The 17,229-nt window shown below is 35.5% G+C and overlaps 3 protein-coding genes across 3 annotated transcripts; all 3 read right to left on the minus strand.

Moving 5' to 3' along the window:
• Positions 1–2,655: 2,655 nt before the first annotated feature.
• On the minus strand, positions 2,656–5,894 carry LOC113694303 (probable receptor-like serine/threonine-protein kinase At5g57670). Its single transcript, XM_027213221.2, has 10 exons — positions 5,743–5,894; positions 5,411–5,562; positions 5,196–5,314; positions 4,995–5,116; positions 4,482–4,889; positions 4,019–4,270; positions 3,771–3,928; positions 3,460–3,675; positions 3,151–3,300; positions 2,656–2,994 (listed from the first exon to the last, which is right to left on the minus strand). The coding sequence occupies exons 1-10, from the start codon at positions 5,870–5,872 to the stop codon at positions 2,851–2,853; spliced, it is 1,851 nt and encodes a 616-aa protein (XP_027069022.2). The 5' UTR covers positions 5,873–5,894; the 3' UTR covers positions 2,656–2,850.
• A 4,961-nt stretch (positions 5,895–10,855) lies between these two features.
• LOC113692942 (PTI1-like tyrosine-protein kinase At3g15890) lies at positions 10,856–12,913 on the minus strand. The gene is made up of 4 exons (XM_027211542.2): positions 12,825–12,913; positions 12,558–12,708; positions 12,045–12,307; positions 10,856–11,700 (listed from the first exon to the last, which is right to left on the minus strand). Exons 1-4 carry the CDS (start codon positions 12,875–12,877, stop codon positions 11,034–11,036), a joined length of 1,134 nt encoding a protein of 377 aa, XP_027067343.2. The 5' UTR covers positions 12,878–12,913; the 3' UTR covers positions 10,856–11,033.
• Positions 12,914–15,575: 2,662 nt separating this feature from the next.
• On the minus strand, positions 15,576–16,805 carry LOC113692943 (uncharacterized). The gene is made up of 3 exons (XM_027211543.1): positions 16,625–16,805; positions 15,989–16,173; positions 15,576–15,836 (listed from the first exon to the last, which is right to left on the minus strand). The coding sequence occupies exons 1-3, from the start codon at positions 16,803–16,805 to the stop codon at positions 15,576–15,578; spliced, it is 627 nt and encodes a 208-aa protein (XP_027067344.1).
• Positions 16,806–17,229: the final 424 nt, after the last annotated feature.

Raw genomic sequence — 17,229 nt, forward strand, 5'->3', positions numbered from 1 at the left:
GGTTCCTCTATTATTATTAACAAAAAAAAAAAAAAAAGAGTATGTAGTTAGGTACGATAACACTTCCACAACTTTGCACTGTATGTGATATGGTGTCCGAAGTTTATCACAAGATGAGGATAAAACTATTCAACAATTTGTCATATTCCCTTTCCTTATTAAGAGCTGTAGAAGCCTGAACTCCTCCTCGATGCTAAGTGAGAGCTGGCGGATCAGGAGAGCCTCAAATCAACAAACATTTTTTTGGCGTTTAATTTGTCTGAGTTTTCCTCTATATGTAAAGAAACAAAAGGATGATCAATCCAGTTCTCTCCGTGGGTGTACATTTTTGTATGCTGTGATCGCCCAATTCTCCTTCCATGCCAAACGCAGGTGTTGAGGTGTCAAATGGCCTATGATGTACGAAACCAAAATCTCAAAATTCTTTTCAAACCACAAGTAATTGGACTTTGATTTAAGAAAAATTTATTACGTGTCATTCTAATATCATTTAAGCGGTTCCGATAGGAAGATGGGATAAAAAGCCGGCATCATCAAATCTAGTTTTTGGATATCTATTAATTGTTGTTGGGCTCTTTTGGCACTATATGAAAGGTGAGCTGGATATTACTATTTTGTTTGTAAAAGTCTAAGTCTCTTTTTACACAATTGATTGGTGAGCAATAATAACTTATTAGGCATCGCCAAAAACAAAAGAAAAGGAAAAAACTTATTAGGCACCTGCTAGTATATTGAAATCATACTCAACCTCTACCGTTTCCGGAAAAAAAAATAATAATAATAAAGGAATCAGACTCAACTTATCATGCAAACACACACTTACAAAAATATTATCATTCTTTGCATTTACACGCTTTATTCATTTAACATTAGTTCCTTAATAAAAATTAATACTTCTCTATCTTTACTGAATGTCCACTCATTAGTGATTAGGCAGACATTAATGAATTATCAGCAAAAATTTGTTTGCTTGTGTCATCGACACATTTTTTAACAATCGTTTGTTTTATTTCACATACATCATATCAAAAAAAATTTTACAGTATTTTTTTAAATAAAATTATTCTAAATAAACTACTATTACCCAAACACACTCATAAGTGAGAGCGTTAGAGTTTCATGGTGGGCAAGTCATCCCTCCTTGACGCGTTCCTTTGCCATAAGGGCAAGAGTGGAGAAGAATTAAGTTCGTTAGTTGCTTGCTTGAATCAAACACTAAAAATTAGTTGCTTTCTCAAATATCAAATAGTATCAAAATGGGGCAATGGATAAGTAATGGTCTCAAGAATCATGTCGGGGGCTCCACTTTTGAAGATCATCCAGGTCCCGCAGCGCATGAACTTCACGTGTACCTCTGGACCATGCCCCTTCTCTTCCACCCCTACCTACCAATCGGGGACCCCCTCCCCGTTGTCCACCACCGGTGGCGGTGTCCCCTGTCCCTACCCAGCCTCAGTCTTGTCTTTTTTTTTTTTTTTAAATCAGTAATGATACATCTGTATAATTTATTCTATTTTAATTTAGGAGAGAAAGAGAGCCTAAGGAGGAGGCTGTGGTAGGGAACCAATGAATATACAGATCCAACTAGATCAAGGGAGTACTATGACACAACTCTTAGATTTTTTTCATTGCAGTCTGCAGGTGAGGTTTGAACTCTCACTTACAGTCCAAGGAGGGATTTGAACCCTCCCTGATGGCCACTGAGCCATTGGCCCAGTGGTTCAGCCTCAGTCCTGTCCACTCGCTAAGTTTTACCTTCCTACGGTCTTCATTATTGTCTTCTTGCCTTCTTTACAATTTTCGTTTCGAGGCCTTTGATGTTTGAAGACGTTGACGAAAATCCACTTTAACATATCTAAATGTCAAGTAATTCCACCATGCTCAACATTGATGTGTTTGTTATTTTCTTTCTTCCCCTTCTTTTGGTGTAATAGATAGATAGCGAAATAGATTTTTTGAATCCTCAACTAATTGTTTTTCACCTACTACAAAACAATGCAGATTTCAAATCCACTATAACTCTCTAGAGAGTCTATGAAAGCATAGCTCATTCTTGTCTTTTTTTTATGGCAAAAAGCTTAAATAAACGTGGGGATTGTCAATAGTATTTGATAAGTCTCTTCACAAAATGCGAAAATGTTAAGTTTATCGTTTGAGAGGTGAAGTTCTTGTTAGGCATTCTGAAAGGAGGTAATCCTCCTTCCCATCTTCTAGCAATGTCCTTGAATTCTTTTCGTTTCCCCCGGAAATGATCTTCAACATGTTATTGTGCCCAATCTAAAACTCACAATTCAAGGTAAAGTAAATTTTATAAAAAAAAAAAAAACGTTTTCTCCTATTTGATTTCTGAGGAAAATAAATACTTGAATTAGATAAAAATATCTTTTGGTTATCTTAAATGTTAACAACATATTAATTACCATAAAAGTTTCACAAATACATTAGAAAATTACTGAATATGTTATTTCCTGATACCATTGTTTCTTTTACCAAATTTGGGATCCAAACATGGTCTTAGGGGAGTCTTTGAATATTTGATCAAATGCATTAGCCTTCTACCTCATGTCATAAGCGAATAAGGCACTAAAAAAAGGAATAAGAGTGGAATATAATAGTAGTAAATTTATATTGAATGCATAATTGCATATTTGCTTTTTATTACGCTTATTCTTTGTGGGTCAAACTTATCACAATATACCATATTCGTCAATACTCCAAGTTCTATTTAAACCCTGAAACTACATAGGTTTGGCCCAAAAACCATGTATATATAAGAGGAGAAATCAGGAACAAAAAAGTGAAATAAGAACTGGCAAAGGAGCAGGGTCCTGTCTACCCCTGGACTGCATATTAAAAGTCTTCCAAAGATATATCTGATGGAAGTTGATATCCAAAAACCATAGAGTAATCATCCATTTCATCACTTGTAAATTTTGGTATTCTCCAACTTCTTGCTTCTTCAGAGTCATTTCCAAATGTTAACAACTCCAAAACCTACATCAAAACACCAAAATGGAAGGAAATTAAGATAATAACGCAGAAGGGCTAGATGTCAAAAAAAAAAAAAAAAAGAAGGTGTTATGTGTATAAGAACATCTCTATTTGGAATCAAATAGTTAAATTGGAACATTAATTCTGAGTTTTACATACTTCAGTCATCGAGGGTCGCCAGATTGAGGTTTGCCTGACGCAATATGAAGCAGTGAGCACCAGCCTATGCAATTGGACCATATCATATTTGTCTTCTAATCTGGGATCAGCTAGTTCACTTAATTTTCCAGATTCCATCAAGGGCTTCGCCTGTTTCACATAAAAATTTTGACATTTGTTAGTTTACATATGTATTCTGGCACTATTCATAAAGATCCAATAAATTTTGGCATAATATTCCTGCGTTGGAATCGCTCTGCTCTATGTTGCAAACCCTGTAACATAATCTACTGATGAGAAAATCCTCACCCATAGAAGCAGGTTTTGTTGTGATGAGTCCACTGGTCTCCTCCCAGTTATGATCTCTAAAAGAAGAATCCCAAATGCAAAAACATCTGTTTTCTCATCCACAATTCCATGCATGAAATACTCTGGTGCTAAGTACCCGAATGTGCCCTCAATTGGAATCACAGCATGGTGTGTCCATTTGTTAGGTAACCATTTTGCAAGCCCAAAATCTGAAATCTAACAACAATAGCATCGAAAATAAATTCAATTCAATTTTTGTTAAGAACTCTGTTTTGCAGATGTAAACGCGAAAAATTACTCAATTGCCAAACCTGTGGTTCATAATCTGGTCCTAGAAGAACATTAGAGGCTTTAATATCGCGATGTATTATTCGATGTTTGCAACATTTGTGTAAATAGTGTAAACCTCTTGCAACTCCAAGGGCAATTCTATACCTAACTGGCCAGTCTAGAGATTGGCACGGGTTGCCTGACCAGAAAAAGAAAAACAAAAAACACAATCAACTATCGTTTAAAATGGTCCAACTTGATTAATTCTGAATTCTGATTGATTTATTACCATGTAAAGCAGAAGACAGTGTTCCGTTTGGATAGAACTTGAAGATCAAATAAAGGCCCTTTTCCACGCAGCAGCCAACTAAGCTCGCAGTGTTAGGGTGGTTAACATGTCCTATAATGCCTAACTCCATGAGAAACTCCTTTTCCTTGTCTGCATTTGTGTCATTTGCTAGCCGCTTTACTGCAATGGTGCGTCCATCGCTAAGGACACCCCTATACACCTCCGAGAACCCTCCTTGTCCTACCATATTCTCTGCGCAAAAACAAAATCTTAGCTATTCAAATTCAATAACAATCCTCAAGTGAGTTTGACAATTCATATTTCCAGCAAAAGTGTGGACATTATTATATTGGAGATGGAAATCATTACTTAGTAGGGACGAAAAGAAAGAACATGATAAAATTTAGAAAAATGTTTGTTAACACCAATAATACTATTAGAAATTAGACATCAAGAAGTCTACCTGGATGGAAATTGTTGGTGGCATTTGCAATTTCTTCATAGGGAAAACACTTAAACGTAGGTTGCTGCTTATTTTTGTTGAAGAAAGTATCATTTCTTTTTCTTGCACTTGAATCAAATGGTGAACGAAAGAAGGATGATATTATCTTCAATGGAGACATAGGCCTTTTGGTTTCTGATTGCCTTTTAGACTCACTAGCAACATATGGAGACTTTCTAATGCTTGATTCGTCAATGCTAGAACCATCCTCCATCGTGCCCTGTGATTCACGTTCACAGGCATCCAGCACAGTCCTGGGTGAACGTTTTTCTGTCTTTGCTTTTGAGCCAGCGCGCTCTTCATCTGATGAAACTGATTTACTTGTTTGACTATCTTTTTCTGACCACCTTGCGCTGGACTGATGAACATCTGCTATTACTTGAGTATTAGAAAATGTTCAATGAAAGAGAGAAGGGAGGGATTTTGGGGGGGGGGGGGGGACCAGAATTTTTTGAATTTTCAAGAAAACTGCACCTCCAACTTGTATAGAGTTTGAATGAAAATTTGGTGGTAGGCATCTGTATTTCCCAACCAGTACTAATGAACAGCCTTCAGGGACATGGTCGCAACAATACTTTCTAATTCTGCGTGATGGTCTGATTGCAGAAGGAAAATTTTATGTTAATTTGAGTCAATCTCATTAAAAATGTCATAGATAATAAGGAGGTTTCTTACTTGTTGGACTGGTTGATTTTGCCACCAATGAGAAGAAAGTCTGCAGATATGCTTTTCGCTTCCTTGGCAAGTCCTCTTCCAACTTTCGAGCTAAAACCAACTCTAGCCTCCAAATCCACCTTCAATTAAAAACATATAGAAGCCATTTTGTTTTAATTGCAAAAGCATCAGGAGACAATTTGGGCATGTATACATTCTAATCGAAGCTGTGGTACCTGTTTTGATTGGCAGGCCTTTGCAAACTCACCCATTACAGATATTACAAAATTTTTTGTATGACGAATTTTCTTCTGATATTTGGTAATTGATTGCCACTTCTTGTTATCTTGTTTCTTTTGGTCGAATGGTTTCTTGTTCTCTTCTGCCACTGTTTTATGGAACAGAAATGTGAGCCATAAATGTACATATCCTATAAAAACATACATTAGACATGACACTAAGTTGCACCGATGGTATGAAGCTAAAACTGCTTAGTCTTGAATTGGACTGACGCACATTTGAGCCACTATAGAATTTCTGAAAACAGTTGAACAAGCAGTGTACTAACCAAGAACATGCAAAGCAACGACGGTGTCATTCGGCTGAGCCAAAAATGTGATTGCCCAGTAGAGCAATTCTCTGCTTTCTTGAGCATCCAGTGATATTCCAACAAGGATTTTGCGACTTGAAGGGATCATTTCAATTTATGAGTTGACTGAAGATCTGGGATTTTTGTCTATTGTCCGTTTTGCCTTGTATAACGGGTGTCTTGTCACAATGAAATAGCACATGCATGGAATTTATATATATGTATATATGTATTGGACATAAGCTATGATCGTGCTATTGGTTAAGTGAGACCACCTTAGCCATCAAAAGATTCTTGGTTAAGAAGCATAATGTGGCTTTAATCTACTATGTGAAGTTAAGATTGAAGAAGTGGTCACATATTATTGTTTCTGTCTCGTCCCCCAAGAAGTAGAGTAGTACACTTTTTGAACGATGACAATTAGTGTTTCTGGTTGGGTGCTTTGGGGGATAAGCAAAGGTGGTGACATCTATGTGATTTGCCTTGTTACATAAGCCAAGAGAAGCCTCCCTTCTCATTTTGCTGCCACTATTTTTCTGCTAAGTTTGGTGCCTGGGGTTGTATGCCAAGCAAAGAGGGTTCCCTTTTCATCATGACAACAAATAAGAGATTTTTTTTTTTTTTTGGGAGTGCATAGTGCCAAGAGAGGCAAAGTACTACAAAATTTGCGAGGACCCTTGAGACCTCTCATGTGTGTCTGTTAAAGAGTTATAATTTCTTGACCACTTCGCCAAATGACAATACTCAAGTTTGGAGCATAATCCGCACTGGAGGCTAAATCATTAATCAGGTTGGATAACATGAAATTAGTTCCAAATCCAAATATAATATCATAATACCATAAGAATGAAAGAAAAAATGGCAAAAGATTGAGACAGGGATTGTTTTCTTTTGGAAATCTATGCCGAATATCATTCAGCTAATCTAAGGCAGCTCAAAATTGGCAGCAATGAACTGAAACATGCAACTATTGCAGCAATTGTTTTACTTCAAAGCATTAGCTTTTAATAGCCCTCAGGGGCTTGGTCTGGTGGTTGAGGTTGCTGAAGATGGAGCTCAGGTCCCTGGTTCGAACCTTGCTGCCAGCAAGTTGCTGAGGGTGGTGAATAGTCTGCGGGGTCCACTCCCTGCGGGACACACCTTAAAAAAAAAAAAAAAAAAAAAAGCATTAGCTTTTAATAAGTGGGAACCTTTACTGTACTTCAAAATGACATTAAAAACAACCGGGATATCATTCTCATCAACAAACTTGCATTGCGGATTACCGCTTTTTTTTTTTTTGGTAGATCAATCATCAATGACGCCATTTCCAATATACCCAACTTCGTTTTTGCGATGATGGATCTGTACTTTGTGAGACTTATTGGTAGTCTGAATTTAATTTGTAAACTAAAGTTGACAATAAAATGTTGCAAGAGAAACTGAATAATGGGCGACAGACAAAATCATATTATTGTTTCCAGTCTCGGATATTTTTTGTATCACACATGAATAGGAAAATTGAATTCATCATGTACCTATTTTTTTTTTTTTTTTTGAGGTTCGTTTCAGTGATTAATCAAACTCTTAAGCATGATCATTCGTATTGGAAGGTAGGTATGAATTCATTATTGGGAAACATGCATTCTTTTTTAGAATTAAGGAAGACTTTAAACCTTAAATTCGATTTAATTAGCCACAGACTGAGATAGATAAAGTTGGATAGCGATGGTTTTTAGGGCTGTCCTATGCGGCTCCGTCGTTGGCCTAAAGAAAATTGATACGCTGTCCGGATAGAGAGCAGAGAATGAACGAAAGAAGCAGCCGGCCTTTTAGAACAACTCGCGTCTTACACTAAGCTGGAGCGCATGTTGAACCGGAGACCACAGTTAATTAATACACAAAAAAAAAAAAACAAAATACAACCTTCTCCTCAAAGATAAAAGATAAATTAACGGATAAAAGTTAAAAGGCAAATGAATAAAATTATAAAAATGCTATAAAACCAATAATAAATCATTTTTATTGTTTCAAAAAATTTGAATTAGCATACAAAAATATACTAAGTAAGTTGTATTAATCTATGTGATTTTTTTGCTTAATTATTGAAACCTCTGTCCGCACTTTAAACTAAAGCAATGAGAAGATTAGAAGACATTTCTTTTTTCTTTGTTCCTTGCTTTTTCGCTAGATGCTTGCCTAATGGAGAAGTAATTTTTTTTATTACCGGAAACGATAGATTAATTTATTTCTATTAATAGAGAAAATACAATTTATGAGCAAGGGCTCAAGTTTTGGTTTACAAAGGTGTACTAAGACACCGAGGATCAACGAACTCCTCGTCAAAATAGATGTGCATTGTTTACTTACTCAGTTGATAACTGAGTGTATTAGTAGTAGCATTACTAGGCTGGCAAACAAATGAGCATGTCCTAATGGAGAAGTATTTGATCGATTGTAACCTATGTTAATTGGAGAAGTTTTTAGACTAAAGTCAATAAGATCCTTAATTTTCTCCTAAAAGCTAGATGATCGAGTTTGAATTACTTAAATCTCCCTTCATTCATTAAGTATAGGTAAATTAATTCTCATTTTGTTAGTGTTATATAAAGAATTGGTCACTTAAATCTCTTTTCATCAATTTCAAGAGATGCAACAATTAAAAATTATTTAAAATCTTCATGATCACAGTAGTAATTTTAAGAACATCGCTTCGCCCTGCGACTAGTTTAAACATTAACCATGTCGGACGCATTTCCTTTCAACTTGATTTGATGTGCGATGTAATAAAATTATAATTTCGTAGATGTAATAAAAAGAATTTTTGACTTTGTTCCTTTTTCCGATTCAAAGTGGCACGTTGGAGTCATTCTTTGGCGGCCTGTTTGCTTATAATATATATGAGATGGACTTTAAGAACTTTTTGCGTGTCCTGTGTAATATTTAATTCGCAAATCAATCTTAGAAAGGCGGTTTGTAACTGTTACCAGTTAGTGAGATGGATTGGTTTCTGATGGGCGCTGCTTGGCTCGAAATAACAATTGGCTAGCAGCCGATTCCTTGATTATACTGCTTAGTGGGAAAATCACTCATTCTGAGTGTACAGATTAAGAAAAAATTAAGTTATTCAATAGAAGTTATTAGATTTTTTTTGTCCAAAAAAAAAAAAAGAAGTCGTGATTTCTTTTTCTTTTTTAGCAAACAAACAAAAAAAAGTTATTGGAAGTGAAAGTTATTAGAAGTTGCTAGACTTAAATAGTGTAATTTTTAGTAATTCTTTGCTTTTAAGAGAGTAAAATTGAAAAAATAAAAGACGACATAAAATTTTAACATCAAGTCCTCTTATCATGCTTTATATATAGAAAAATTTTCTGCTTATTACTCTGAATTAGGGGTGAGCACCGAATTCAAATTCAATTTGGGTACATACCGAATTCAAATTCAATTTGGTTATTTAAAATTGGGTATTTGGTACAAATTCGGTACATACTGAATTCACCAAATTCTAATATGGTATGAAATAGGTAATGAGATTATGAATTTGGTAATAACCAATTTCGCATTCAAATTCGGTAAAATGAAATAGGGTACCGCATTACCGCATTCGAATACAAAATTAGTTTAGAAAATTATATAATACATAGATAAATGCTATTTAGTATTAGTATTTACTACTAATATATTATTATATTATATATGTAAATGCTATCAATAATTGTTAGTATATGGTATTATCATGTACTTATAATAATAATAATAATATATAATAATGTACAATATATTATTTTAGTATTTGTTAATTGTTATATGACTATAATAATATAAATATATAGTAATACATAACAATATAACATAACTATAATACTTATTATTTTATACATAAGTAACATGACTAGAATTAGATAATAATTAATACATATATGTATAATACTAAATATTAAACAATAAACATAATTAGTAATTAGAATTTAGATATTGGTAATTTGATACATCATTTATGTTTGAATTATTGAATATTTGAATGTGTAACCTGTAACTTGCAAGTATTAGTATGCTCTAAATTTACATTACATATTTAACATAAAAATTCATATTCTCTATTCACTAATCTTAAAGTTTTAAGTATAGACAAGACAACTAAGTAGTGTAAGTGAATGCATATGAGTTGCAAATTAATGTATTGACTTTCACAATAACATATGTAAGTAAATAAGTTTTATTTTGATTTGAAATAAATTATAAGTTGTAACTAATATAACTTATCACTAATCATTGTAATTTGTAAGTTTGTAACTAATATTACTTATTATTAATCATGTAAATTATAAATTCATAAATTATCACTAATCATTGTACAGTATAAGGTTTATTCTAATTTAAATTAATCCCCTTTTATGTGTTCCTTAAATCATAGACTAAGGATTCTAAGTGTAAGTGATCAAATAAATGTCAATTAAATTAAACCACAAAATGATTAGAACATAAGTAATGTGTTAAATTATGAATAAATTTGGGGATCAAATCAGTAATAATTTTTAAAAAATCAGTTTTTTTTTTTATAAATGAATTTGGTTAACCGAATTCATTACCATTTCCGAATTCAAAATCTGTTGCGAAATGAATTCGGTTATAACCTATTCGAAATTGAAAGCGATTTAGATTTCTATAAATCAAATAACCGAATTACCGAATTTGTACCGTTTGCTCACTCCTACTTTGAATTGGCATAAAACATAACTTGATGTAGTCGAAGTCGTACATGCGCTAGTTATGTGCTCTAATATTTTGATGCAACCATAATTTTAGTATGGGTAATGATAAGCAGACAATGTTTCCACTTTTATTCTTTGATTTTATACCATACATGCTTGTTGTTTGGTCTGAAAAAACATTCGAACCATGGTCTAATACAGCCCTTTAAATCAATCAAAGATTCTAAACTGATTACATTACTTAAATCTCCCATTCTTAGCCCCTCTCCTCCACCCCCCACCCCCCTCAAAAAACGAAAAAAAGAAAAAAGAAAATTGACATGGCAATACGTTTGCACTAGAATTATTATTATTATTATTAATTATTAAGAGTACGTATTATATGACCAAAGAGGATCACAAACTACATTATCATACACTAGAAAATAAAAGATTATTGCAAATTTTATGTAACAAACACATGTGTAACTCACGAAATAAAAAGAAAATCAAACAAACAATTTTCCCAGTATCCTTGATTAAGCACGTAATTTAAACAATTACGTAGAAAAAATTGTGCCATGTTTGTCCATCTTTTGATTACCTTCGCCTATAGGGATCCCGCATCTTCTGCATGCTCAGGGCATCAAAGACACCATAGGCACTACTTTCATCGACAGTTTTATCCTTCTCATCGTCAGTGTTTTGATCAACATCCAACAAATCATCCCCATACTTGACACTTTTGAGCCTCATTTGCTTCATTGAAGCTTTGGGGTCAGTTCCTCTTAGCAAATTCACCACTTCCTTCATAGTAGGCCTCTTGTCAGCCTCCCCTTGAACACACAATGCAGCAACATTAATAGCTTGCTTTAGCTGATTTTCATCGAAATTTTCTCGGAGTTTTGGATCCACAAGATCCTTGAACTTGCTTTTGGCAATTAAGGGCTCAGCCCATTCTGTTATGGTTCTTTTAATTCCACCAGGCAGCTTCTCAATTGGTTTCCTTCCTGTGATAAGCTCCAGTAGAAGAATTCCAAAACTGTACACATCACAGCTTTCTGACACCTTCCCCCACATAGCGTATTCTGGTGCTAAGTATCCCAAGGTGCCCTTAACGCGGGTTGTCATGTGGCTAACTCCTTCTGGGATTAGCTTGGCGAAGCCAAAGTCGGCCACCAGGGGCTCAAAGTTTGAGTCTAGTAGCACATTGCTGGCCTTTATGTCTCGGTGAATTATGTGTGGAGTCACCTCATGATGCAAGTACCTATTGAAAAATTATGAATAAAAGTATTGGGTAAATGCATTAGAACAATTCGAAGAATGAAGAACCTATATCGGATTAATCGAGGAGAAGGTGTTGATTGCCTTAAAAAAATAGCAAACACAAGAGGACTAACTCAAAACCAGACCATAAATTAATGTAACACCTCGAATAACTTGTGAATGTAAACAACGGCTCAAAATAGTTAAGCTAAGTCATTATTAGCTCTTCACCCAATATATTACCTATAAATCAATACTAGTTTACTTCTTCGACGCGAGAGAAGTGTGGCTTGACAATAAAATTTCGTAGGGTTATTGAACAGGAATGTAGATTTTGGAACTTACAGCAATCCTTCAGCGGAGCCAAGTGCAATTCTCATCCTCCTTTTCCAATCAAGTTGAACTTCAGCAGCAAATTGGCCATGGAGATGAGACAGCAAACTCAGATTTGGCATGTAATCATAGACAATAAGCCTTTGTTCGCTCCCGGCACAATAACCTCTAAGTCCCAACAGATTCTTGTGTCGTACCCTTCCAAGGACTTCAACTTCCACCGCGAACTCCATCTCGGCCTTTGAATTCATGGATTTCAATTTCTTTACCGCTATCTGCATTTATGACCCAAAAGAGTAATGTTTATACTTCAATTGGAATTCTGGACAAAAACTATTAACCATCGATGTAAACTGATCTGAAAAGTAACAAATATAAATATTTTAGAAAAAGAAAGAAAATGTGTAAGGAGAAGTCTATTCTTAGTTTGTTATTCTAATCAAATTGTGACTTGCCTAAATAAAACAGATCAAGATTTTGAGAATATGTAAAAAGTAGTAATAGGGATTAATATGATTGATTTACCTGAAGGCCATCAGAGGTTTTACCCCAGTATACACTGCCGAATCCGCCTTCTCCAAGTTTGTTGTCTTCACTGAAGCCATGGGTTGCTGCATGCAATTCTTTGTACGTAAATATTCTCCATGAAGTACTGCTGCCTCCATTGGATGACAACCTACAATGTGTTCCAATTCCAATCAGTCTTCAAGAATTACATGGATTCATTTTGCAAAAATCAACAAATTGCAGGAGAAGAAAACTAATTTCCTTCCTAATACATCTTGCACCTACCCATCAACTTGTTCAACTTTTTCTGTGCCACAGCAACTGAGGGATGAACCCATAGTTTCTCGCTATGGGACCTCAAATCTCAAGCCAGGACGGACTAAGTTAAATTGAGTTTGTGGAAAGACGTCCGGCTTTTATGCCTAACAACTGCCAACTTAGTAATTCATGCAAGACACTGCCGTCCTTTGCCGGCTCCATCCAACTAAGGTCGAACACTCATTTCTAGGATGCGACTTAGCAGTTATCATCAACAGCCCCCCGGCCGCCCACCCCTCCCCGCCCCCAAAAAAAAAAAAAAAAAAAAAAAAAAAAAAATATATATATATATATATATATATATATATATATATTTTGTGTGTGACATAGCTTCAAGTGAAAGTGAGATTGAATTTTTTTTTTTCTGAGATACACTATAGCTAATAGTTCAAACGAAACTGGATACAACTTGGGCTTGACTTGATTACATTGATTATTCAGTTAATGATTAATTAGACACTTCAAATCAAAGTGTGAAAGCAAGCTTAGCCACCACAGGTTGATGTCATGACAGGCCTTAACATAATTTAAGAATGCTGAATTCTATTTATAGGAAAGGAGCGATTTAGTCTTTCGAATTTTTTCATTTCTTAGTCTTTCTTTCGTTCTGCATCACAATTTTTTTTTTTTAAAATTTTTTTAGAGTTAACCACACTCTGCCCACCTGAACATATACCGCAATTGTAATTCGTCGCCTGAACCTAGAGAAAAGGCAGCTTAAAAGATTCCCTCACCATAATAAAATATAAATCGATGATGTGAATTTTTTTTTTTACACAAAAATGCACTTTAGATGATTTCGCCAAATTACTATTATCTTATTTATATGTAATAGTTTACATATTCTTTAATATTATCATGACATGAATGTTATCCGAAATATGTTAATACAAGAAGACGGGCAGAAAATACATTGACAAAGTAAATCGTGTCCTTTTTTTTTTTTTTTTGCAGTTAGTTTTTGATAAATTAAACAAATATTAGATAATTTTATTGATACTGTGTTGCTCTTGAATAAAACATTTTCCTCTTTGGCTTCTAGTTAAACGGATTGAAAAACGATCACGTGTCAGAAAAAATGGGAGAAGGACGGATCAACATAGAAAAAGTCAATATTGAAGAGCAACAGCTACTAGATTTAACCTCCAGATAATCAAAGTGGTTGCCATATGTCTGTTCTTTAGGTCATGACTGATCGAGCTTCTTATATGAGTTCGATTCTAGTTTGGTCCAAGACTGTGATCTAAAATTTCTGTGTTTGATTCTGAAATAGGTTAAAAGGTGCCAAAATTGCATTCGACTTGTCGATTTTTGACCTATTCTCATTTCACAATTAAAAAAAAAAAAAGGGAAAAACATTCAATTTGTTACCACATAATTGAAAAGGAGAACAAAACAACACGAACTTATTGGTGGACTGTGGTAAAGAGTGAGGTTTAGAGTGCTAGCCCTCTAAATTCTACGTGATTTACGATGTTCAAGAAAATTCTTTGTTTAATTAGGAATCTTACCTTTCATCAACTCAATTAGCTAGTCACTTTCTTACCTGCATGTTAAATTAAAATTGATCTAGTTATAGAGAATGTGATGATATCAAGCCAAACTGAGGGAAACTAGGAGAGAAACTAGCAACAGGAAAAGTAGACGAACTTCCAAAGGAATTAAACAAACTGGAAATGATCAATTAGAAATGATCAACTCAATGAGCGATGTTGATATAAGTAGATGAAGTTACAGAAAATGGCGAGAATAGGGGAAGAAGATGAGTAAGAGCGAAGGAATCTTGAGAAAGAGCAGACGAATTGGGAATGTTTCCAAATCTGTTTGATTACAATCAATATTCCCTCGATATTACAATAGCAAAATCTCTCTATATAGAGCTGCTAAGTTGCCAACTGACTTTTAAAACTTACAATTAAACTTGGACACGTGGCCATGCAGTTAAAAGTTGTTGCAGGACCACTACTATCCTCTTCATGTTGTTGAGCTGATTTCCAGGAAAAGCGTGCTTCTCGAACCGTGCTTCTTGTTTCCCTCTCTTCCAATATCACGTCTTCTTCTCCGCAGCTTCACGCTTTCAGCTCCTTGTGTCCCAAATGCTAGTTAGCTTCATGACAATAGCTTCCCCTTTCAATAAATCTTGTCCTCAGGATTGTAATCCAGGAAACTTTCGCTCAATATCTTCTACATCTTCCTAGGTAGCCTCAGCAGGTGAAGTACCCCACTATTGCACCAGCCACTGTACTGATGCTGTATTCTTTCTCTTAACAATCCTCCTATTCAAAATGGTTACAGGCTCTACCCTTAAATGTCCCCTTTCATCTGCATTAGGTAGCTGTAATACAGGTACAACATTCTGTCCCACCTTCTTTTCAACAAGGATACATGAAAAACTAGGTGTATCTTAGACTCCGCTAGTAGTTGTAGCTTATAGGCCACTTTTCCCACCTTCTAAACTATCTGATAGGGTCTATAGTACTTTGCTAATAGCTTGGAGTGCTTCCTCACTTCCACTGGTATCTGTCTATAAGGCTGCAGTCTTAAATAAACACAATCCCCGACACTGAACTCCCTTTTAGACCTCCTCTGATCAACATACATCTTCATTATATTCGGAGCCTCTTGCAAATTGCTCTTGAGCAATTCATCCATCTTCATTATCTTGGACTCCGCTGGTAGTTGTAGCTTATAGGCCACATTTCCCACCCTCTAAACTATCTAATAGGGTCTATAGTACTTTGCTAATAGCTTGGAGTGCTTCCTCACTTCCACTGGTATCTGTCTATAAGGCTGCAGTCTTAAATAAACACAATCCCCGACACTGAACTCCCTTTTAGACCTCCTCTGATCAACATACATCTTCATTATATTCGGAGCCTCTTGCAAATTGCTCTTGAGCAATTCATCCATCCTTTGCCTGTCCTTCAAGTGGTTTTCTACTGTAGCTACTTTGGAATGGGAATAAGGCCCCAAGGCTAGCTAAGGTGAGGGGATCCCATACAATGCTTCAAAACGACTCATGTGAATAGTGTGTGATAGGCAGTGTTACACCACCACTCAGCTAATGACAACTAGACATTCCATCTCTTAGGTTCTAAATATGTCATACATCTTAAATACCTTTCTAACACCTGATTCATCCTCTCAGTTTGTCCATCAGTCTGAGAGTGATATGCGGTGCTTAGGTTTAGTTCTGTCTCCAATAATGTAAACAATTCTGTCCAGAACTGGCTGGTGAATATCCTATCTCTGTCAAACAGCATACTCAGAGGCATCCTATGTAGTTTGCAGACTTGGTCTAGAAAAATCCTAGCCACTACAAGAGCATCAAATGGATGAGTCAAGCTGATAAAATGTGCATATTGGGTGAATCTGTCTATTACCACCATGATGGTATCTTTTCTTTCTGAGCTAGGCAGTCTTTCAATGAACTCCATCGTCACATGGCTTCAGGAGTATTGGGGAATAGAGAGAGGTTGTAATAAATCAGGGTAGGCTGTATGTTCATCTTTGCATTACTGCAAGTGTCACACTATAGTATGATAGCCTTGATCTCCTTGTACATTCCTGGCCAGTAAAACAGTTATTTGGCCCTATGATAGCTGGCTTGGATCCCAGAGTGTTCTCTTAACTGTGAATCATGCATGGCAGTGATAATTTTCCTCTTCTCCATTTGTGCCAATAACTATCCTTCATTTATACCTAACTACTCGATCCATCTTGGTAAGAGTGCTCTGGCATAGTGCTAGGTGTAAGTATGAACTCACTTATCAGCTTTTGAACTTGTTCATCTTCCTGATAACTCTTTATCACCTCTTTCACCCATTCAGAAATAATACAGGTTTGCTCAGCATACTCCCCCTCCTCCTTGCTTGCCCTCCTGGATAGTGCATCTGCAGCCACATTCTCCTTCCCTTTTTTGTAGTGTATCTTATAGTTCAATCCCATTAGCTGAGTAAGCTATATCTGTTGAAGTGGTATAGTGATTCTTTGCTTCAGTAGATATTTTAGACTCTGATGATTTGTCCTGATGATGAAATGGTGTCCTTCCAAGTAATGCCTCCACTTGGTGATTGTAGCTACAGTGCTAGTATTTCTTTTTCATATACTCCATATTCTTGGGTCCGAGACTTTGGCTTAGATATGCAATAGGTCTCCCATCCTGCATAAGGATTGCCCTCATGCCTCCATAGCAAGCATCAGTTTGTATTATAAATGGCCTGTTGAAATCTCGTAAGGCCAGAACAGGAGTGCTGCATATGGCCAGTTTCAGCTTCTGAAATGCTTCCTCAGCTTCTTCATTCCAGTGAAATTCCTCCTTCCTTAGTAGTATTGTGAGAGGTTTTGCAATTGACCCATATCCCTTCACAAA

The sequence above is a fragment of the Coffea arabica genome, chromosome 6c (genome assembly GCF_036785885.1).
Source record: "Coffea arabica cultivar ET-39 chromosome 6c, Coffea Arabica ET-39 HiFi, whole genome shotgun sequence".
Taxonomy (NCBI): domain Eukaryota; kingdom Viridiplantae; phylum Streptophyta; class Magnoliopsida; order Gentianales; family Rubiaceae; genus Coffea; species Coffea arabica.